This window comes from Hydra viridissima, unplaced genomic scaffold, assembly GCF_058129835.1.
Source record: "Hydra viridissima isolate aposymbiotic clone 2 unplaced genomic scaffold, HvirCarnegie_v1 scaffold_13, whole genome shotgun sequence".
In the NCBI taxonomy this organism is placed as follows: domain Eukaryota; kingdom Metazoa; phylum Cnidaria; class Hydrozoa; order Anthoathecata; family Hydridae; genus Hydra; species Hydra viridissima.
This window is the reverse complement of record NW_028324312.1, coordinates 1,576,755-1,601,471: the sequence shown is the minus strand read 5'-3', so window position 1 is coordinate 1,601,471 and position 24,717 is coordinate 1,576,755. Positions and strand designations below refer to the sequence as shown.

General features: G+C 26.3%; 2 protein-coding genes across 2 annotated transcripts; one reads left to right on the top strand and one right to left on the bottom strand.

Annotated features, from left to right (window-relative positions):
- Positions 1 to 408: 408 nt before the first annotated feature.
- Positions 409 to 23,156, bottom strand: LOC145194816 (uncharacterized). Its single transcript, XM_090070984.1, has 27 exons — positions 22,904 to 23,156; positions 21,662 to 21,829; positions 21,042 to 21,193; positions 20,374 to 20,526; positions 19,966 to 20,131; positions 19,501 to 19,821; positions 19,233 to 19,376; positions 18,259 to 18,411; positions 17,512 to 17,579; positions 16,718 to 16,964; positions 12,729 to 13,419; positions 11,578 to 11,705; positions 10,572 to 10,675; positions 10,246 to 10,336; positions 8,157 to 8,233; positions 7,920 to 7,962; positions 7,677 to 7,774; positions 7,275 to 7,400; positions 6,039 to 6,190; positions 5,506 to 5,641; positions 5,159 to 5,290; positions 4,863 to 4,958; positions 4,600 to 4,734; positions 4,159 to 4,284; positions 1,240 to 1,391; positions 925 to 1,060; positions 409 to 795 (listed from the first exon to the last, which is right to left on the bottom strand). Exons 2-27 carry the CDS (start codon positions 21,717 to 21,719, stop codon positions 676 to 678), a joined length of 4,005 nt encoding a protein of 1,334 aa, XP_089927110.1. The 5' UTR covers positions 21,720 to 21,829; positions 22,904 to 23,156; the 3' UTR covers positions 409 to 675.
- LOC145193509 (uncharacterized) lies at positions 13,673 to 14,913 on the top strand. The gene is made up of 3 exons (XM_090070600.1): positions 13,673 to 13,983; positions 14,175 to 14,295; positions 14,744 to 14,913. Exons 1-3 carry the CDS (start codon positions 13,738 to 13,740, stop codon positions 14,911 to 14,913), a joined length of 537 nt encoding a protein of 178 aa, XP_089926726.1. The 5' UTR covers positions 13,673 to 13,737.
- Positions 23,157 to 24,717: the final 1,561 nt, after the last annotated feature.

Here is a 24,717-nt window from a genome sequence, read left to right as displayed (position 1 = left end):
ACGTTTCGCATTAATTTTTACTTCTAGCAGCACAGCGGTTGTGCCTTCAAGTAATCACTGCGCATTAATGTAACCTTGGGAAACGAGATTGCGGAAAACATGTTTTTTTTCTGGAAATAAATAGTTTAATGTTTAAGTTTATTTTTATACAAAATTCACAGTAACATTTATTTTAAAGTATAATACTAATAATGATAAAAATAATGATGATAGTTTTAAAAAAAAATGTTCGAACAAATTACGTCACGAGCATTTTTAAGGTTAAAAAACTTCAAAAATTTTGACGCAGTTAAATGTAAATGTAGTCATAACTCTAACAAACGCTAAATATTGAACAATTAAATAAATTTCCTAATAAAAACCACATACAAAAAATAAAGATAAAAGAACTTTAAGAAAAACTATTTAAAAAATGAAAATATGAAAATATCGGTAACAGCAAGATTTTCTTTATATATATATATATAAAAAAAAAAACGTTTATTAAAATATAAACAAATTAATAGACAAGACTGTATAAATATTAATATTAAAATATAGCATTACGTAAAAACGCCCCAACATAAAAACGCATTTAAATTCGATAGTCACATTAAAACACAAACACAAGCGATTAAGGATCTTCACGCTTGTCATTCTCCTTCTTTTTTTGTTTAGTAGACGCAAAATAATATATTAACAAGCAGAGATGGAGTTTTTCGGAGACTTGCACACTTTGTAATCTTTGTAATTCCAATAGTTTTCAAAACCCTCCAAATAAATACGGAGCAACTGATACACAAACTGGTACTGTGACTAAATAAAAATGTATAACTTTTTTTTAGATTTCAAAGAAAAAATTTAAGTAATTTTACACTGAAATGAGTTTGAGAAAACTACCAACTTATATTAGAAGAACTTTGTAAAAGTTAATAAAATACATACAACGTTATCAACAGCAAGTGGTTGAGATATCCTTATTGTTCGGACACATTGCAAAACATCAACCAGTTGTTCCACTTTCAGACGTTCCGTACTGTTGTAAATTGCTACAAATGTCCCGCTGCGTCCGTAGTCATTCCTATTGTCAACAGAACTGCAAAATTACAAATTATCTAAACCATTCCCTTAATCAGTGCCTCACTCACGAAGATATCACACTATGTATCGATCTGAATTCAAGTTCTCACATTTCAAGCTCAGTTTACAAAAAATGTTTTTTTAATACAGTTAAATATTTTAAAATAAATTCAAAATTACCCCGCGTGCACAATAATCGGGCCGTTTCCTAACTGCTGCTGTGATTTTTCAACGCTTTGCATAAGTGTGCATATATTAGGATAAGATCGGCGATGAGGAACATCACCGTTCGGCCAATCTACATACTGGAAATGATTCACTTCACAGCGATGCTAAAAGCACAAACATTTCTTCTTTTAAAAACATTTTATAGCTGTAAACTACAGTAGCGTGCAAAAGTTTATAAACAGCTAAATTTTTCAAGTTTTTTTGTCATAATTTTTTAACATTTCATTGAAAATGAATGAAATTTTCAACAATTGTTCCTATAATGTGATTATATAGTATAATTTACTCAAAAAAAAAAGATAACTTGTAACGGAAGGGAGAAATTCAAATTTCATTGAAGACATAACCGTGCAAAAGTTTCTAAACAATTCCATGCACCATTACGAAAATCAAAATTTTATTAAGAAAAATGTATTTATATTAAAATTAATTTACTGGACATAATATTTAACTTAAATTGAACTTTAAAAATAATGGGAAAGTCAAAAGAATCGTCAAGAGAAAAGAAATACGTGCTGTAGAGAAGGATTCTTTATAAACAAAATTTTTGAGCCTTATGATTTGGCTAAATCAACAATTAGCGTACTAGTTAAGAGATATAGAGACCAAAAGACACTTGAAAACAAGCATCCAGACAGGCCAAAGATAACTACAGAGCATAAAGATGGAACTTTGGTAAGAAAATCAAAACAAGTTTCCCTGAAGAGGTGCTGTCGAATTAAATAGCATTTTGAGCAATAATTATGTTGTTAAGTACAGCATAGATACTACAAAACGTCGCCTGCGTCAGCATAATTTGTTTGGTCATTGTTCTACCAAGAATCTATTAATAATGTTAAATAATCGCTCATTCCAAATGAAATTTGCAAAAGATCGTTTGCATTGGACTTCAAAAGAATGGCCCAAAGTCTTATTCAGTGACGAATCAAATTTTTGTATGTTCTTGATCCTCTTCATTGCATCGACGGCATAATGGATAAGAATGTATATTTAGATATAATCAAAAATATTATGCTGCCACATGGTAAGGACAAAATGCTTCGCAGTTGGATTTTCCAGCAAGACAACAATCTAAAGCACCGTGCAAATTCTATCAAAAATTTTTTCAATTTGAAAAAAATTCCTACTTTGGACTGGCCTTCTCAAAATTCAGATTTAAATCCAATAGGACATCTTTGGGAACATTTTGATCGTCAATTGAAATGCGAAAAACCGACCAATATAAATGATTTATTCCAGATGTTTTCAGATTGTTAGGCAAATATCCCCATAGATATTCTGATCAACTTAGTTGACTCTCTATGTTGTTATTGTTAAGCAATGTTAAAATCTAGAGGCTATCCAACAAAATACAAATGTGGTGTGATTAAAAATTGTGGAGATATTAGAAATAATAACTCTTTTTTTCATTAGTTTATAAACTTTTGCACGATTATGTTTTCAATAAAATTTGAGTTTCTCCCTTCTGTTAAAAGTTATCATTTTTTTTGAGTAAATTATACCATGTAATCACATAGGAACAATTGCTGAAAATTTCATTTATTTTCAGTGAAAAATCAAAAAATCGATGATGAAAAAAACTTGCTGTTTATAAACTTTTACATGCTACTGTATATGCATGTAACAAGCAAAACTTGCTGATACAAAATTCTGATGATGATCCAACCCACTCTATTAAATTCACATTTTTACAAATATGAATAGTAACTTTGATATTCATCAACTTAATAACTAAAATAATGATGCAACTATATAGTTTATATATATATATATATATATATATATATATATATATATATATATATATATATATATATATATATATATATATATATATATATACAGTAAATAAATATCTTGAAGTTTTAATTAGTTTTTGCTATATTATCTTTTGAACTATCGGAAAAATTACAATTAAGGTATTTTAGAAAAACTACTCATTTTTTTGCTTGCCTGTTTTATCATTCACAATTGTTATTTTGTTCTATTTTTATGGATATTTTGCCCCAACATTTTACACACCCTTAAAAGGAAATGTTCTTTTATAATTCTTAAAAAATAGAAATATAAAATATAAAAATAGAAATAGAAAACAAAAAAAAGATTCTTTTTATACATTTATGATACAAGATACTATAGAATAAGATCATATATTTATGGTTAAAGTTTGTTCATTTGTGGTATAAGATGATACAATTATAGTGTAATATTTTGTCACTGTTGAATCGTAGTAGTTTTTTTAAGAATGCGTCTAAAAAAACAAGGGATGTGTTCTAGGCTCCTTTACTATTTTGCAAATCATACCATAACAAAAAATAAAAAAACTTTGAAACAAAACACAAAAACATTTTCATATCAGAAACAATATTAAAATTTCATTACAACCAAATGTTAAAACTCAGGATCTTTAAATGCTGAGAAACTCACATTCATTTTATTTATTATTCATATTATTCATATTATTATTATTCATATTATTATTATTATTATTATTATTATTATTATTATTATTATTATTATTATTATTATTATTATTATTATTATTATTGTTATTATTGTTATTATTATTATTATTATTATTATTATTATTATTATTATTATTATTATTATTATTATTATTATTATTATTATTATTATTATTATTGTTATTATTATTATTATTCATATTATTATTATTATTATTATTATTATTATTATTATTATTATTATTATTATTATTATTATTATTATTATTATTATTATTATTATTATTATTATCATTATTATTATTATTCATATTTCCTTAAATACTGTAAACCAATATCAAAATACAATTTTACCCTTTAAAGGATAAAGGATCCCTTTAAAGAACAAAGAGAAATCATTTCATACTTTGCTTGTTGTCACTTTAATCTTTCTTGTTATAATGTTGCCATTTGCAATCTCAGAACTCAAAAATACATTTAGATCATGGTAGCTACATTCTCCATCAACATCAGGCCAGTATCTATAGTAATCCTAAAATAAACAAAACAACAAAAATAAAAAAAGTAAAAAAATGTAAAGACAGCAACAGTTTTGTAAACAAAAATGATTAAACAAAACTTTTCAACATAAAAGTGAAACTGTTAGCCTTTGAGAGACTTAAATTTTTTGAGAAATTTCCAATTACGCATAGAATTGTAAATAATAATACATTGAAATAATATTTTTAGTTAAACAAAACAAAAAAACAATTTAAGATCTTAACACATTTATCATTCTAGCTTTTATTGAAAAGGTTTTTTAGTAAATTTAGTAAGTTTTTCAAAAAAAAAAGCACAATTGGTTTACCTGAATACCCTCTTGAGACTTGCTCAACATTACAATTGTATGGCACTGTTGTTCTAGTACCATTTTCCAAAACTCATTTACACAATCTTCTTTTGGTGCCAAGGTTAAGATAAATGAGTTGCGCTGTTTATAACCCTATTAGAAATAAAACAGCTTGTGAGAAAAAGAAAAAAAAAAAAAAGTAATTATTGTGACCTTTTAATGAACAATAAAAATAAAGATTTTAAAATGAAAACTTTTTTAACTTTTATTTTTAAACTTACGTCTACAAAAGAAGCATCTATGTATTTTCCTTCACGGAGCAATACTTTGTACAGAGTACTTCCTTGCATATCAGATTGAGTACTTTGGCATAAAACCTGAAAAAGAGATTTCAGTCTAAATATATTTATGGATGAATTTTATAAATCTAACAAAATTTGATCTTAGAGATAATGAAAAAATATCACAACATGCATAAATCATACTTAAATTGATATTTACAAAGCTATTAACAAAAATAAATCAGTAAAAATAATAGCTGATAATAAATCGATAAAAAATTTTAAATCATAAATACAGAAAACTCATCAGCCATTCCAGTGCCCTTCATAAGCTCTCTTGTCTTTTTATCCAAATCATCTAATGTTATTTCTGTATTGCCAAACATTATATATTCCAAAATGGCTTCATGTGCAAAAATGTATTGCTCCTGGGAATACAAAACTCATTTCTTAACAATGATGTCATATATTTATTAAGATTGGTAATAAAAAGAAAGCAGTAAAATATTCAGTGAACATTTTTATACAAAATTTTTATTTACTTTTTGACTAAAATTCATAAGATTTTAAATAAAAATTTTTAATTTTTAATAAAAATTCAATCATTTTAAACAGAAAAAAATTTAAGAGATTTTAAACTTACTAAAGTTTGAACCATGTTGATTCTTCTACTTCTTAAATGTTGCAAATAGTTAAATATATCCACTGTTCTTTCATGATCAATTCTATCAAGCATATTATCTATTAAAATAAAACAACCAGAACGACCGACTCCAGCACTAAAAAAAGAATGGATAAAATATGTTAAATGAATGGATAAAATTAACCTTATGTGAGAATCTATTGAGCAATATTTTGTTTCAAATTCAGAAAAATTATATCATGAAACTCTTTTTCAGTACTTATAATGAATGAAAGGATACAATGAAGTCAAATTAAAAAAAAAATTTATTTCTACAAATGTCAGTGAAGTTCTAAAAGTGCACAAGTCAAAAATAACTACTTTACAAGAGTTAAAAATTGTATGCAATGAAATCTACATTGAAAATGATATTGTTTTTAGCCATCATATAAAAAAAGAATTCTGCGATGACTTGAACCTGTGAAAATCTGAATAATCATTTCCTTTTAAGTTCTTCTTAAGAACTTTTCTGACAATATAAAAAAACTAACAACCTGCAATGCACCAGCATTGGAGAATCATCACTGTAGTAGTGACGAACTCTTCTCCGTAAAGACAATAATGCAGTAGGGTAATCTGGAACGCCATGGTCAGGCCAAGAAACAAAGTGAAACTGGCGAACTAGTCTTATTTCTTCTATCTCACACTTAAAAACATAAAATTTTTTCAGTTTTGCAAAGCAAGAACAAAAATATTATAAAAGAAAGAGAAAACATTTTTTTGGTAAAATTTTATTTCTTTTTTAATTTGTTTTAATAAGAATTTTTTATTGTGTGGATGAACGCGCTGTGTAACTTACAGACTGTAAATTAGGAAAACTCAGTAAAGTAAGAAATTACAGAAAGGAAATTAACTAGGATATATTTCTTAAAAAAAAGTTTATGATTTTTTTATACAGGGGGCTATATAAGTAGTGCTTTTGATTTAAAATTGCTCCTAATTGTAATAAATTTATTTAAAAACTATATATATACAAACAACTTTAGATCGCCTAACTGGTCTATTACTTTTTTAAAGTTTCAGTCACAGGTGATTCATATCTACAAATACTTGAAGAGTTTCTACGGCCTCAACTCAAACAGCATGGTATATACTTTTACAAAGATGGGGGATCTGCCCATTATTCCTGTTAAGTAAGAAGCTGGCTTGATCAAAATTTCCTAAACATCCAATTGAGTAGCCTGCTTGTTCTTCCAACCTTTCTCCTTTGAACTTCTTTCTTTGAGGCTATTTGAAGAATAATGTATACAAGGACAGACCCTCTACAATTGGTGTACTTTGTAAATAAACAAGTATGTGCAGCGATAGACAGAGTTTTGAGTTAGAAGAGCCTGCGAAAATGTAGTGGTTTAATACACTGCCAAGAGCATAGTAAAGAGCATAGTCAAGAGCATAGTAAACAAGTTGCATAGCCACATATACTATTTTTTTATTTTGATAAATATACTATCAAATAAAAACTATAAAAATATTTTAAATCAAAAGTATGTACACAACTTATGAAACACCCTGTACTTTTTTTTATAGAATTACTTTTTCAACAAATGTTTTTTGCATTTTTAAATTGTGGATAGTTATTTAAAGTATATTTAACAGATTTTTTTATTTTCACTTCAAACACTACTCACTATTTGTTAATCTTAAAAAAAAAAATAACAAAGTAACAAACTAACGAACAACATGTATATTTGTAACAAAATAACAAAATAAAATGTATTTTTAAAACTTACTCCAACTTTTTGTATATGAAACAACCGAATCACATAGTCAGCTGTTTTGTCAATTTTAACCAAAGTTACTGTGACAGAACCATATTTAATAGAACCTTCGTCAGGCCAGTATTGATAACATTTGTTCTAAAATTAAAAGCTTTGATAAATTGCAAATCAACTTTGCCATCAGACAAATAGTATTCTTCTGGGGCTTTTTTAGCAACTAAACACTATATGAAATAGCACTCATGATAAAAAACAATAAAATTTTTTTTTTAGATATTAAAACAGTAATTTAATTATCTGTTATTTTAAATTATTGTTAAATTTAAAGAACAGATAACAGATCATTTTTTTAACTCTTGCATTTTAATTTTTTATATGTTCATTAAATTTTTTCTAAAATTCAAAGTATTTTACCTTTTCATTTTCAATAAGATTTGTTAACATAACAATAATTTTAATGTTCTCTTGAAATATCATGTGCCAAAAATCATTGACTCCATTTTCAATGGGACCTACAAAATTTAAAAGAAAGTAACATAAAAGAAGTCAAAAACAATATAATAAAAGTAAAAACATCCAATAAAATAAAAGTAAAAATATCAGATAAAATAAAAGTAAAAATAGCTAACAAAATAAAAATAGTAATATTTATGAGACCTTGACTGGAGATATACTTGTAAACTGATTTACAGTTGCATCCCTGTAAAAGAAAAAATGCTTCATTAAACAAAGAAAAAAAAAATTAAAAACAATTTGAAAATATCTTAAAATCATCAAAAGTAAAACAAGATTTTCTAAAAAAAAAACTATTTAAGCCTCAACTTGTTAAATCAGACATCCTCTAACAATTAGAGATGATTACAGATTTAAAATATTAAAAATTATCAACATTACCTGAATGTAAGATGCATTGATGTAATCAGATTGCTTTCGCTTGCAATCAAATTTGAGTATAACCCGAGAATGGTCATCTAAAGGTATTGCACTTATCATAACAATAAAAAACAACTTTATTTTGTAAATAAAAGTACACAGATATTAGATAATAACAACAATAACAATAGTACCAATACTAACAACAACTTTGGAGATCTGAGTACAAATTTGTATATTCTACAAGTTCTCCTATCAGTTTAATTTCCTCCTTAAGCTTACTGCCTTGTTGAATAAACTCAATTTGATTGGTAGAGAACTCAGCATTGTTAAATAAACAAATCTAGCTCTTCACTATGTTAAGTACTCTTCAATTTCATTGGAGAGAACTCAACATAGTGAATAGCTAGATTTGATTTCAGAATAACTAAGGTACCCAACAACTAGCTCAGCAAGCTCCCTTCTCTATTTGGGTCATACTATTTTTTCCAAGTATGACTGGAAAAAACTGAGAAGTTTAATAGCAGTCTTCCCCACAATTTAAGAAAGTCATCTTAAAGTGGTCAATGTTGTCAAGTGTATTATTAAATTTAGGGACGAAATTTAAGGTAAGATCATGTTATTTTAAGTTTTAAAACATTTTAAAAGAAAAAAATCAGATATAATTGTTTTAGTATCACACCCTGACTCAAGATTTGATTAAGAAAAGTTTTTCTTGAAAACAAAAATAAAAATAAATCATTATCCACTTTAATTTTTCTTTTTCTTTTTCTGCATGAAACTTTAGATTTAAAGAACAAAAGAAAAATTTTACTTTTTTTGAAACCACTGCATATGAAGTGTAAACTTAAAATGTAAAGTTTAAGAAAACAGAAGAAAATTTTCAAAGTTGTAATAGAAAACGTTTTCTAAAGCTGCAATAAAAATGTGATGGTAGCAATTAGTTTTCAGTGATGGCATAGACAACATTTAAAATTATTTTTGAATTTTTGTTTATTACATTATTTGAAAAAAGTTTTGAATTTTCATTTTATTTATACATACATTATGTTTGAAAAAAACAGGATAACATAATTTTTGTTTTAAAAGCATAATGCATTACACAATTTCTTTTTTTTTTTTTCACCCACAAACCTTTTACCTCTTTTTTATTCTAAATTACTCAATTACATTAATTAGATTTAGTAAATGAATTTTTACGCAATTAAAGATGTCAATGATTTATTAAATTAGTTAAATCAAACAAGCAATTGTCTTAAATCAAATTTGATCCTCCTCTTAACTTTACTTACCATCTGAATTAACTTTCTGATACTTTCTTCATCTTCATTCTTCATCCAACTTTGAACCTTTTTTTTATTATCAATTTCTTTCTTATTTGCCCCAAGTAAAAAAAAAAAATTATGCAATCTGAATGCTTATCATAACAGATAAGTAGGACAAAATCCCTGCAAGCCCCCCTCCAACCTTAATAGGCCTGGTATAAATATATCTATATAAAATATTACAACACATACTGTATACTAAGCATTTTAGTTTAAGCTCAAAGGCTTATAATATTTAGTAAAAAGTACTAATATCTAGGGCTCATTGTTCCAATTTTTAAAAAATATCTTTTAAGATAAAAAGATAAATATGCTGAGTGTGCAGAAAACTATCAAGAAATTTTCATAACAAATTTAGATGCTTTGGAGAATTTTAACTTTTTTTCAAGTGATGCATTATGCTGATGTAATTTGTAATTCATTTGACACAAGAACTTTCATGTGAAATCAATATATGAAATAAATTACAAATCAAATTAATAGAAAATAAATTTAAGTTTAATTCATTTGACACAAGAACTTTCATGTGAAATCAATATATGAAATAAATTACAAATCAAATTAATAGAAAATAAATTTAAGTTTAAATCATTTGTATTTTTGGATTTGAAATATCAATTTAGGAGAAAGTAGGCAGCATAATAGCTATATATTGTCAATTTTAGTTAAAGATAAACATATGTACATTAACTGGGAGCCTTTTTTAGCCTTCTAACTAAACAATTTAATTTCATTTGTTTTATGATCAGTTCATCAATTAACCTAAAAAAAAAAAATTTACTTACAAGCTGCAATATCTCCATATCTGTTTTTAGGCCGATTTTCTGGACGGTCTGCTACTTCCCAAGGATAGCATTTTCCACTCATTGCCTCATTCTAGAAATTAAATTGTAGCTAAAACTATTTTATTATGACAATCAACATTAAATACAAAGCTTCAATAAATACAGACTAAATAAACACTTTATTTTTTCACCGTATCAATAAAAAAAATTAATCTTATGTAAAAACCCATTCTTTAACCTCCATAGAAACAACAAATTCATAGTAAACAAAAAATCAGTATTTTGGCCAAATAAACCTTGCCAACTATAACTTTTGTATCAAATACCTTAAATTCACAAGCAAGAAGTTCATAGTCATGCTGTTCAATGCGATTAATATACTGTGCAAAACTTTCAACTGGAACTGGTTCATGACTTTTAACAGGATCAGCTGTAAAAAAACAGTAAAATGAAAAATCTTTTTGCAAAGTCTAACTTTGTCTTGAATAACTTACTTTATTTGAAAAAACAAAACAATAAACCTGCAAGAATAGTACGAACATCGAAAACCATGCACAAACTGCAATTATCTTAATCATTTATTAATGCACTAATGGATAAACTTAGAACAATTAATGAAATAGTCACACAAAGCGATGATGGATGGGAAGAATGGAGATTGGATTTAAATAAAAAGTATGGAAAACTTTTTTCTTAACATTTACAAAAAAATTTCTTTAAAGCAAAACATTAAATGGACAACTTTAAAATGAGCAATAGAGTTGCTTTGTCCAAAGATAGTGGGCTGCCATTCTGAAAAGCATGTTATAGCTATTGTCATCAAAAAAGATTTTATGGCTCAATGCAAAGTTCAAACTAAAAAAAAACTTGGTTTTACCTTCAGTAAAAAAAATTGAAAAAAAATATTTAAAGAGAATAAACTTTATAAACTTTCAACAAAGAGTTGAAAAATAACTTTTAAAACAAGGAAATCAAATAACATGAAATGAGGATGAAAGATTTCTCTTAGTATCTAAACAATATTAAAGTGGATCAAAGGCTCATTTGCTCACAATAAACGAAATTAAAAAAATGTAGTTATGGGTATTTTTTTAAGATGACTCTTTAGACTAATCATAAATGAGTTTAAGATTAATCTAATGATACTTAATCTTAAAATAAAAGTGGTCTACAAGTATTTGTCACAAATATGTTAGGCCAATATCGAAAAATTTGCTTAAAGTGTAAACCAACCAGTATCTTTGGTTTGTCACCTAAAGTCAGGGTATCTATTTTACACTTCAAAAAAACATCAGAACATAAAAAAGGTTTACAAAAAAAAAAACATATTACCTAAACTTTCGCGCGGCAATCTTGAGTTTTCTTGAAAGAGCAACACTTCATTCTCATTGGGAGTTGATGGAACATAGGTCAGTAGCAAAGATTGTTTAGGGGAATTCTGTTGAGGCTGAGAATGACACCTTGAAAACAATAATCTTCAAATTTATCTTAATTATTTAAAGTATCTACCCTTCTGTAATTTATCAAAAATATCGAGTTTATGTTGTTGATACCAAAATATTTTTGTAAACTTACATGTACTTTACATACTTATGTACTCACTAAATTTTTCTTTTCTCTAATGATGCAGTATTTACATACTGTAAATACTGCATCATTATTTAGTTTAATACTACTATTATTAAATGCTACTATTATTAATTGCTACTGTATTATTTGTGTAACAGGTAAACATTTTAAAATCAAGATCTAAATTGCTATGTTAGTTATAATCACTTAAATTAGCTAAGGGTCCACCATTGTTATGATGACATAAAAGCCCCAAGTATCCTGTGCACCTTACATAACTAAATATATACAATTGGATATATATTAGATATATACAATATATATATATATATATATATATATATATATATATATATATATATATATATATATATATACAATTTGGTGACTTACTGCACGTGCAGTTGTATAAAAAATCCTAACTGATGTTTTTTATTATGATTTTCAAGCTACTCTATTCCTTTTTCCATTGATGAATGTTAACATTCTTTAATAAAAATGTGTCTGGTTCAAGTAGCTCTGATTAAAGAAATTTGATAATTTCCTTAATTAAGATTTCTTCATGACTCCACAATCACCATAATAGAAAAGAGATAAGAGATATCTGTTAGCTGTTGATACAGCTCTCAACAGCTGCTAGTAATTTATTTAGAAATTTATTTAGTAACTTATTTAGAAATTTATTTAAAAAAAAGATCTTGATGTTCTAATTTCAAATTTATTATTAAATATGAGCTTAAAAAAACAAATCTTGATTTAAACTGAAACAAATATTGATTTAAACCAAAAGAACCAAATAGAATTTCATAACAAATTTAAAAGTATTTAATTTGTACAAAAATATCTACCCCCTGGTTCTCTTAAGTCTCTTAGTAAAAGTCTTAAAAACTCTTAAAATTGAAAAAGAATTTTACCTTTTATAATATACAAAACCACAAATGCCTAGCGCCACTAACAACAGCAGGATGATACAAAATGTTATAATCAACATTCTGCTATTCTGTCCGTAATCAGAATTTGCTGTTTCACTTTGGATTTGATATACTTGTACAACTAAACTAAATTCTCCATTTCCCTTTGATGTATACGCCCTAATTGCAATTGCAAGTACACTGCCTAATGGGATGTTTGTATCAAAATCAGTGGATGATGAAGTAAATGCTGTAAGAACGGTACGGTTGCGCAAGGTTATCTGAATTTCATATTTTGTAATATTTCCATTAGGGGTTGAAGGTGGTTTCCATGTTAAGAATAAATTTTTGCTATTGTGTTTTTTTACTATATCAATATCAGTTGGTTGATTAGGCGTATGCTCTTCTGTAACTGCTGAAACGAAATCACTATATGGTCCGTAACCTGCGCTGTTTTTTGAACGACTGCGAATTTGATATAAAGTAAATGGCTTCAAGTTTTGCATATGAAAAAACTGGTGTTCACCGAGATATTTATCAATGTTAATTAATTGAGAAATATTTCCTGGATTATACTCAAACTCATAGCCTGTAATTACACCATTGTCTGGAAACTGTTTGTCACTAATTACAGAGCATGTTATAGTAGTTGCGGTTTTAGAAGTAACTTCTATTATTGGAGCACCACTTGGACCTTAAATTGTATAAAAACAGATGGAAAGTAGAATTTTAAAGTTACAATACTATATATATATATGTATATACCACTGCTATGAAATTTGACTGCCAGGTTGAAGTTTGTGTCAATTAAAAAATTCTGATTAATATAGTCTTTACTAACTTATAGTAATGGGAAACAATTGAGCTTGAAATCAAAATCGCGTTAGTGCATTTTCAAAAAATAAATGCTATATTTCATCTATTTTTTATTTGTTACAAATTAACAAAATGCGCTGAAAAATCCTGGGAACTACACAGTTTTATACAAAATACAAAACAAAGTTCACAGAAAATGGCGACAAGATTTAGTGTTTGCTGCGTCTGTCTAGAACATAAATGTGCAAGATCAAAGAAGTTAACTACAGTTTCTGAACCATTTATTTTCATTCAGAAAATAAATCCTTTTGTTAATTACAAATATGATCCTAACTTAGAAGCATACTCTACAATGATTTGCTCCACTTGTCAAAGAAACCTTTACCTACTTGACTCAGACAAAAGTACTGCAAGAAGTTCTTGGTTATCAAAAGTATCCAAGGTATCAAAATAATTATAAAAATTTTTTATTTTAAGCCCTTTTACTTTAAGGTTATTCAAAAATATGTTATAAATGGTATTGTGTTTGAACAACAAATATTCTTCAAAAAAAAAATCACATCAAAACTGATTTAATAAAATTACAGTTAAAATTAAATCATTGAAATAACAAAACCAAATTTATCTTTACAGATTCATGTACAATCAGTAGCCAGACGTGGTATTGATATGTTAGATACTATTCAATCTACACAACCTGAAACTGTTGATGACAGAAATACAAATTTATGCCGTCAATGTTTTGGTATTTTAGGTAAAAATCTGATGTTTTAAAATTATTTAGATTATAATATATCAAATTATGCATGTATGAGTGTATGTATGTTTGTGTGTGTGTTTTTATGTATGTATGTATGTATGTATGTATGTATGTATGTATGTATGTATGTATGTATGTATGTATGTATGTATGTATGTATGTATGTATGTATGTAATATATACATTATTTGAAACAAAAAATGTAATAAGCTTTGATCATTCTTTAGTTTACTCTTTATTCACTTTTAAATTACAAACTTTGTAATATACCTTTTTTTTTAACTTTCTAATTCAGCAAGATAATTCTTATATCTTGCATAATTGTAAATATAATGTTTTACACAATTAAAAAAAAGTTAGAGATAATCTTCAATTTGATTATTGTTCTTATTTTGTATGTGAATTTCCTTTTTTATAAATTCTTGTCAATTTTTTTTTTAAGGTGCTGGAAGACCTCATAATTGCTGTAAAAGTCAAGCAGTTGTAAACCTTACTGATTTAGCCTTCGGTATTGGAGCTTTACAGGCAGAACAGTTGGGTTCAAATATTATTAAGAATAAAATGGAGAAAGAAAATTTAATACAAGGGATAGAACCAAATCTGCAAATATGATGCCTTTTCAGATCCTGCTGACTTTACAGACTGTTTTAGAACTTTCCAAAGCAGGAACTCAGGTTTTGGTTTCCAGTCTAAAGAGTTCATTCGGACCAAATTGCATTACCAAAAATATATTTAGGAAACTTGAAGAACTTCAGTCATATGTTGAATCCTTTTATTCTGCAGAATTAGTTGAGTTTAGAGGAAAGGCAGGGTCAAAAATAGGCTGTAATCTGGTTTTTGTTAAAAATACAAGTGATTTTGTAATGCATATTATAAACGAAAGGAAACTAAACCCTTATAAAGCATTTGTGAATATAGCTGTGGATGGAGGAGGAGGTTTCCTGAAGGATGCATGTAATGTGTTTGATCCTGAAAATCTGCATTCCTGTTCTTCAAAGTATCAAGATAGTGGAGTTCAGCGTATCCAGATTTTAGCTATAGTTGAGGACATTCCTGAATCCAACTGGAATTTAGGACTGATTCTATCAAAACTTAAGTTGGAGAAAGTAAACTATTATATAGCTTTTGACTTAAAATGTGCAAATGCTGTACTGGGTCTGTCTACACATTCTGGAAAATATGCCTGTTTATACTGTACAGGATTATGTTCTTTAATTTCTGGAGATTGTAGGACATTTGGAAGTCTTGATTACTGGGCTCAGAAATATAAAGATGATGGATGCCCACACACAAAAATGTCAAATTATTACAATGTAATTAATAAAAGATTAATTTATTTGGATGAGAATCCTGAAAAATTAGTTATTCATAAGATAGCTCCACCAGAATTACACTTGATGATAGGGGCAGTTGGAGTTTTAGGAAAAGTATTATTGTTCCTCTGGAAACCTGGTTTTAAAACTTGGTTGACTGGTCATAATATTATCTTTCGAGGCTACCATGGAATTGGGTGGGATGGAAATAACTCCAACAAAATACTTGAAAAGTTAGATTATCTTGAACAAGCTGTGATTGAGGAAATCCCAATATACCAACATCTGATATTAGCTGTAATTAACTGCTTGCAAGCTTTTAAATCAGTAAAAGATGCTGCTTTTGGTAAAGATTTAAAACCAGAATTTGAAACAACTATTAATAACTTTGTTGATACTTTTAAATCCCTGCAAAATGACATCCATAATGCAAACATAGAGGGATTAACCTTATCTACAACATGGAAAATACATATCATTATGAGCCACATTGTTCCATTTGTAAAATATTATAACATGGGGCTGGGAAATTTTGCAGAACAGGCTGGCGAGGCAGTGCATGCTAAATTTAAACCTACCTGGAAAAGATATAAAGTCAGCACAGAACATATTAAACATGGAGAAAAATTAAAAAAGACTGTTGTCAACTTTAACACAAGAAGAGTTTGATAATAGTATCATCCATGTTGTAATCTTTATTGTAAAATATATGAATTGAAAAAAAGGATGAAAATTGACTATTTTTTATACTTAGCACGCGGTTTTGATTTCAAACTCAACTGTTTCCCATTACTATATGTTAGTAAAGACTATATTAATCAGAATTTTTTAATTGACACAAACTTCAACCTGGCGGTTAAATTTCATAGCAGTGATATATATATGTATATATATATATATATATATATATATATATATATATATATATATATATGTAAAATAAAAAAAAATCCTTACAATCAAATCATAGAAAAATAAAAAAATAAAAAAAATAAAAGCTGCATCTACACAGGCTAAACTCGCTTTAACTTTCCATTTGGAAAACATCTCCTTCCTAAAGAATTTTCCTAAAAAAAGAAAAAGGTTAAAAAACAAGCTCTTACGACTCTCTAAAGTCCTTATTTCCAAATAACTGGTGTTCGAGACAAGAAAGTCATCATTAAACACTGCCACTGATATATTATAATGAGTCCAAGGTATTAAATCTTTTAACTGAATTTCATCAAAGTCACTTGCAGGAAATGTCCAATTCTGACTTTGAGGGGTACCTTGGAACTGTCGCCCGCGAAGTTGGGTAGCATGAACATAACAACCAATCAATTTTCCAAACTTTGGATTCTCAAATTTTGCCTTAAAAAAAAACAACAATGTTACTCATAGTCAAGTTTTACTCAGTCATTTTGTTTGAAAATTTTTTTAACACAAATAAAATGGGTAAAAATTTAACATATGTAACTAACAATTTGTTTTTCTAGATCCACTTTAACAACAATTTAGTTTAGATGCATTACTTCAATTAGCAATTTTCTTAAATAATTATTAAATTTTTAATTTTTTTTACAAAACTTCCCAAGGATAGCATTTTAACATTAGTATAAGTTAACAAACTAATAATAAACTTTTTTGATATTTTGTTGGTCAGTAAAATCATGATTTTTTATTGGACACTATAAACTGAAATTGAAAAATGTAATTCGGAAGTAAAATACCAGTTTTTCACCAAAAGCTTTAAACACCAAAATATTACTAGTTATAAGGTTTCAAAGGTCACAAATCTATTGGATGTATCAATAGTCTGATCACAATCTATTGATATTCCATACTTATTATTTATCATTTAAATATTTTATCTCTGCTGCATTTTTTCTTTAACTATTGAGTTAAAAAATATTCTTACCTCTATAGACAGTTTTAATTTACGTGATCCTTGACGAGTAACATTGATTTTTGGCAAAATATCAGGACCTAAATTTTGTTTTTTACTTGTCATAAGTCCATTTTCAATAACAAATTTAGAAAAACTATTAAAAAAAAGACTTCTCATAAATTAAAACAAAAACAATGTTTCAAAATATCAGCATAAAACCAGAAAAAAAAAAAAGATTTATTAGGAAATGATCAATAAAGGAATTTGAAATTAAAAATTCAATTGTATTTGAAGCAAATAGAATTTTTTTACGGGTAAAAAATTTGAAAATTTACAGACAAGCTGTATCTTAAAATATAAAATATCAAAAAATGTGTAAAAATTAAAATATTAAAAGTATTACATTAAATATATATATATATATATAAATTATATTCATATATACAATAATTATATAATATATATAAAATATTATATATATAATTAACTATACAATATATATATATATATATATATATATATATATATATATATATATATATATATATATATATATATATATATATATATATATATATATATATATATATATATATATATATATATATATATATATATATATATAATATATATGAAATGTTAACATATATTTATAAATATATATATCATGTTAAAGAATATATATATATTATATTATTACATAAAAATAATAATATAATACATATGCAAAAAAGCTTTCATTTTTATATTTTTTACAGTAAAATAAATAATGCTCACGTTCACTTAGGCTGGTGAATTCCAGAATGACAGGTTTCTGCTTTAAATCTACAGACATATTACTTTTAAGTTGCAACTCCAAAGAGCATCTGCATGATTTGTATGCAGTAAGGGGGTTAAGCTCAAAGGTTCTAATTTTAGATGGCATTACAACTAAAAGGGGAAAAAAAATATTAGTGCATTTACATGATTTTTTAAGAATAAAAATTATGACTAATAGAATTTTAAATACAAGTAATATAAATACTTCCAGCTAAAAAAATAAGTAGTGTTTTTGATTACACTTAAATGTCACTACAAATAATGTCATTCATATTTAAAAACTGCATAGAAAATAATGGGAGTCAGATTTAAAAAATTTTTAAATTATTACTCCTGTCTAAAAGATAATCAAATTTTAACACCGTAACTGCCAAGTAATATTTTTATCATGTCAACTTACTTTTATAAAAGTACAAAATTTGTTTCTAAACTTTTATTTGTTTTAATCCCTGACACCAGATACATTCAAAGAACATAAGTATACTACTATTTTAAACATGTAGCATCGATAACAAAAGAACATCCTAGAACTTAACTCATGCCTGGCATCTAATAACAAACTTTGGCATACCAGTTTGCTACCAACTTGTAGTTGGTAGCAAAAATGTTAAATGAAAAAATTGGTCCGAAAGAGAACTTTAAAAGAAAAAACCATAAACAACCAGTTTAGCCTATTTTTGGCCCAGCTTTAAAAATTGATGATCTCATAACCACAAAAATGTGTCATTTTTCCCCCTTTATTCTTAATTTATTACACACCATTCCAACATATAAAGAATTAATTTGTACTACTGCATCAGGTAATACAAGAATGATTGTGTATATCTAATGTTAAGTCTACAATTAATAAGCAAATAAATAGTTTTGTAATAAATAAAAGATAACAAATCAGACTACTCTTATTTACAACAGTTAATAATGTAAACAATTACCTGAATAATTCAGTGTACTACATATAAGCTCTAGACGCAAATACTTTCTTGGAATGTCTCCAAGAAAAGGTAAAGTCCAGTTCAGAAACACGGAAGATATAGTTTTCCGTGAAACTACAAAAGATTCTAGTTGATCTGGCAATACTAGAAAAAGATTGTCTTATTTAAAAAAAGAGCAAATAAAATTAAAAACAATTTATGAAAAGTTAAGAAACTAATGATGTAAAACTTAAAAACTGCAGCATTTTAAACACAAAAATGCACCCACCAGTTTGAATTATAAGAGTAGTTTCAGAGACTGCATTTTGGTAAGGTGGAAATAAGTGCTGTGCAGAGCATATCAAAGTTTTCTTACATAGAAGCAGGTTATCAGTAGTAATACAAGAATAATCCTTCAAGTCTTCAAACTGTACAAAAATGACTTCATTAATACTGAGTTCTTGATAGAGCGATGTTTTCAATGCAGTTTGTTTTTGCCTGCCAAAACTAAGAGTGTAGTTCATTGTTCCCTCACTTTGACAAGTTACATCAATTTGACTATTTAAGTAAACTTTCACTTCTTTGCGAGATTCTACTGTAGGCGGCAGAACTACAGTGGAAAAATACAATAAATTGATCAGTGTAGATGCCATTTAAATTGTGAAAAAAAAAAACAGGGGAAGAAAAGTTTAAGTTGTTTACTTCAATACTACAAAACTAAATTTCAAAAGTATGTACTATCATATCTCAATACCTTGATTACAACCATAAAGTGCAATATTCACACAAATACTCATCGAATCAAGATTGTTATTTAAAACAGGACGCAATTGCATAAAACGCCCAACAGCTGGTTTTGGTAAAACATGCTCAAGCACTTTGCTTTTACTGCTAATAAACAACCAAGCAACATCAAAAACCTAAAACATTTATGCAAAACTTTGTTTTAAAATTATGATCAAAAATATTGTTAAACTAATATATTTCAAACTTTAATTACATGTAAAACAACATTAATAATATATATATATATATATATATAATTTGATAACAAAAAATAGGTTAATCATGATATCAATTTCAACTATGTAATACATTTTTTGTTTTATAAATCAAAATTGCAATAAACATTTACAATTTAAACAGAAGAGATAATCTGTACCTTTAGTCTATCTGAATCTCCATAATAATCAAACCAAAATTTTTTATCAATACTAAAATGAAGAGTGAAGCCATGAAGCATTAACATTTTCCCATTGAGTTCAAATCCCCGAATGTCTAATTTTGTAATAGTTTTGATTTTGGAGAAGTCAAACTGAAAAGTATTTGTATAAAAACATTATTTTTGCTGAATTAACTTAAATTTTATATACTGCTATTTTAGTGGTAAACATTAACAATTTTTTTTAGTCTTTTTAAGTCTTTTTCAAGTAAATTGAAAAAATTTACTTAAAGACTAAAGTCTTATAACTTTGACTCACTTTAGCTTAAATTTTGTTTTTTTATTTTAATTATTTCAGTTAAATATGTATATTTTTAATTAGTTAAGCTCTTAGGGCTGAATATATATATATATATATATATATATATATATATATATATATATATATATATATATATATATATATATATATATATATATATATTCAGCCTTTGCATTTCCAGATAGCTGAAAAAGGATTTGCCATCAAAATTGGTTTATGTAATACAAAATTGGTATTTCACTGATACTAACAAAATTATCAACAAACTTTTCTGACTCTGAGAGCTTTATATTTTGATGAAAATATTAGTGAATCAAACAACAAAAATGAACAAACCTTTACTAACCTGTATTGTGAACTTCTTGTCTACAGTTGCACAAAAAGCTTTGTTTGGTTGAGTAATATATGAAACATTAAAATTGACTTCATCCAGTGGAGTAGAAAATTGTGTTTTAGCAGTTACGACTGATGACAAACGTGTTGTAAGGCAATTACTTGCTAAAAAAATTAATTAACTGGTGTAGGAAAATGAGCAAACTTAAGAATAAAATTTTTTTTTTTAAGTCTTTTATCTTTATATATATATATATATATATATATATATATATATATATATATATATATATATATATATATATATATATATATATATATATATATACATATACACACACACACACACACACACACACACACACACACACACACACACACACACACACACACACACACACACACACACTATATATATATATTCTACAATAGGTTATGACATTTATAAAGAACAAAATACATAATGATAAAAATTAAATAAAAGAACAAAGATTATGATCGAAAATAATATCTTCTCTAGCTACTAGAACAACAACAAAAAACTCAAAATCTAAAAAAATTTTTTTTAGAGCAAGATTTATATAATTATTTTCGATTCACACATAATTTTTCTTAACTTTGTGATATACTTACTGACATTTTGGAAATTAATCATAAGAGCTGCTAAAATCCAACCAAAACTTTTCATCATTAAACTTTTACTTTTTTTAATCAAATCTTCCTTTTGACTCACATTATTAAAGAAAAATCTCTTTTTTGAAATTTGAAATTTGATCTTTAAACTCTTGATTAAACATTCATCTAAAGATACAATTATTAAGAAATTTGCAAAATATCTTTAAAAAAAAGACCATACAATATGAACAATCATAATAATAATAAAAACAATAACAATGTTATAATAAAAATTAAACAATAAAAAGTAGCAATAATATATCAATCTTAATAGGCATCAGTATATTACATACATATGTAAGATTATTTTGTAGGTAATGCAATAAAGCAATAACAACATACAAGCATTTAAATCACTAAATCCTATAAAAAATTACTCATCCAAAACTTGGCATTCAAATTATAAGTGTAAAAAGTTAGCTAACACTAAAACTATAAAACTAGCAAAATTTATCAAATATTTTCGAATAAAAACTTTAATGTGCACTGTAATGTTTTACATATCATTAATATCTCATTAATGAAAATTAAAAAACCAACTTTTCTGATTTATCAAAGACTGTTGAATGGCAAGTGTCAAAATGATTACAAAAAGATTGCAATAAACTTCTTATTCTACTCAATAATTTAAATATCTAATTAACTTTGTTATTTAGACATATACACTAAAGCTAGTGTGAAAATTTCTAGATTTATTTAATCACTAATTAAAATCTTATCTGAACAACACAAGCGTTGTGCTACACTCAGTGACAAAGTTCTCACAAGATAAATTTTATCACGAATCTTGATATGCTCTATACTTGAATATATCATTTTTAAGATTTTTATTCTTAACAGAATAAAACTTTAGGAGAATACAAAAATCAGAAAGAACTCAGAAAGTCATAAGATCAGGAAGAGACTCTCGAAACAACCTCCCCAGAACTTTCACTTAAACCGTCTTTGACATTAAGAATGGATTTGACGTATTTTAATTAATTTAGACGCTTAAAACAATAATACGGTGATGAATGAACTTTAATGTGGACAAATATATCTAAATCACATATTTTGATGCACATTTCTCTAGATTAATTTTATTATGAATTAGTATTTTTTGAAACTGAATTAATAAATTAAACATTATAAACACAAAATAAACTAAACATTCGTTCTCTTCGATAAAAATATTTTTTTTCCCGATAAAAATATATTTACCTTTTTACCTTTCGATTTACAAAATTACAGCAACAAAAATATATCAGGAAATTTAGGTTATTAAGATTTTGGATACTTCATAATCTGAAGAAGATTTTCTAAGGAAGTAAGAAAATTATTTAACCACGTGGATACTTAACTGTTTCACAGTAAAAACGTGTCATTAGCTTTCTCTTAGAGCTGGTTTTATTCTTGTCTAATATCGAACAAACATAAAGATCTACTATGGATTACGCCATATTATCGGGATAAATAAAATTCATTCAAACGTAATCAAAAACAAAAAATTTCTTTAAAGTGTTTACAACAAAGTCCTTGCTGTTTTCGTTTAAGTTTTTTTTTTCTCATTCATTTAGTTTTCGTTAAGTTTATTTACATTTAGTTTTATTTAAAGCTATATTAAAAGAGGCCACTAACTACAAATTTAAAGACGGTGACGATTTTTATCTCTGTACGCAAAAGAAAATAAATTTTCTTTGTCAAGCTGGAGATCTACATTTGTTTTTTAGCTTGATAGCTTTTAGACAAACAAAAATGTGGAATTCGGTTTTAATTTAAAGGATTTTTTTCTACTAACGTAAACGAGAAAATTTTTAAGAATTTTGGTTTGAGAAATTTTTTAACACTTGTAAAATTCCGCCATTTTACAGACACACGGGAATAATTATGAGTGTTAAAAGCCAATATAAAAGGCAAATTAAAGATAAACTTTAAGCGGGATATTTTAAACGGGTAAATTTATGCTTTTAATGTTAATAAGTTTTAAAACCTTTTTATTTGTAGATTATGAATGATCGTTCTCTAAAGTGATAAAATATCCATTAAAAAATTTTTTCATCAATGAAGTTTTATATTTTTAATTTAACCTGCAAAAAAAAGGCGCTTCGTTTAAAATGTTAAAAGAGTGATTTATGCTTCTTACAAAAAGATAACACCGTTTCAAAGGAAAGCAGAAGCAGTGTTCATCGTTAGTTTTAAATGGAACTTTTCAGAAAGCGGATTTGAAATATGTCTTACTAATTAGCTATAGTTATTTATAAGTCTATTTGATGTTACGGTTTTTTTGGCTGTTAAAAACTGTCATTTCTTTTGCAAAACGACAATTTTTAACAGCCTAATCTACTAACTAATAAATGCTTTTAAAATAGCATAAACCAAGTAAGATCATTTGAGTAAAAAGGAGAGAGGAACTTTAAATACTTTCCATTTAAAACTTCAGCGAGATCCATTAAAGGAGTTCTGGAAAAAAACAACAAAAATTGATTTTTTTGTAATAAATATACAGTGCACCAAAGGAAATGCATTTTGAAAATAATATAATACCACGATACTTGCTTGTTTTCAACAGTAACCTGAACTGAATAAGGTATCGGCTGTAGTTTAGCCATAAACGCATTTATCTTATTACATTTACTTGCGTGAAACTTAAGATTCTGAAACTTTTCTACGGTACCGAACGCTTGATAGCATATCAACTGGAGATGGAAAAGAACTCAAACCCATCAAGAACAATACATTAGTAAGCTTTAAGAATGATTTCTTTGTATTTCATTTAATCAGTTTGGTGGCTTTTGAGCAAATGAAACGTTAACTTTTTTTAAAAAAATTTTTCTGAAATAAACCACAATCAAACATTTTGCCGGCTGCGCCTTGATTCAAAAAACTTAAAATTAACATGTAACATAATTATAAAAACAATCAACTGAGCCCGCACTACAAAGTACTCAAACCAATGGAACATAAATTTCAGATTCTTTCATCAACTAAATGAAGTATTAAAAAAGTTTATTAAAAAAAACAACCTAATAGTGGAA

What these genes read in the sequence shown, in the direction of transcription:
- LOC145194816 (XM_090070984.1), bottom strand. Translation starts at nt 21,719, where the DNA reads ATGATGAAAAGTTTTGGTTGGATTTTAGCAGCTCTTATGATTAATTTC. An exon ending in GGTTTTGTATATTATAAAAG is followed by an intron (nt 11,706 to 12,728) that starts GTAAAATTCTTT and finishes ATTGTTTTCAAG; the next exon opens with GTGTCATTCTCAGCCTCAAC. An exon ending in TAGATGCTTCTTTTGTAGAC is followed by an intron (nt 4,735 to 4,862) that starts GTAAGTTTAAAA and finishes TATTTCTAATAG; the next exon opens with GGTTATAAACAGCGCAACTC.
- LOC145193509 (XM_090070600.1), top strand. Translation starts at nt 13,738, where the DNA reads ATGGCGACAAGATTTAGTGTTTGCTGCGTCTGTCTAGAACATAAATGT. An exon ending in GGTTATCAAAAGTATCCAAG is followed by an intron (nt 13,984 to 14,174) that starts GTATCAAAATAA and finishes TTATCTTTACAG; the next exon opens with ATTCATGTACAATCAGTAGC. An exon ending in TCAATGTTTTGGTATTTTAG is followed by an intron (nt 14,296 to 14,743) that starts GTAAAAATCTGA and finishes TTTTTTTTTAAG; the next exon opens with GTGCTGGAAGACCTCATAAT.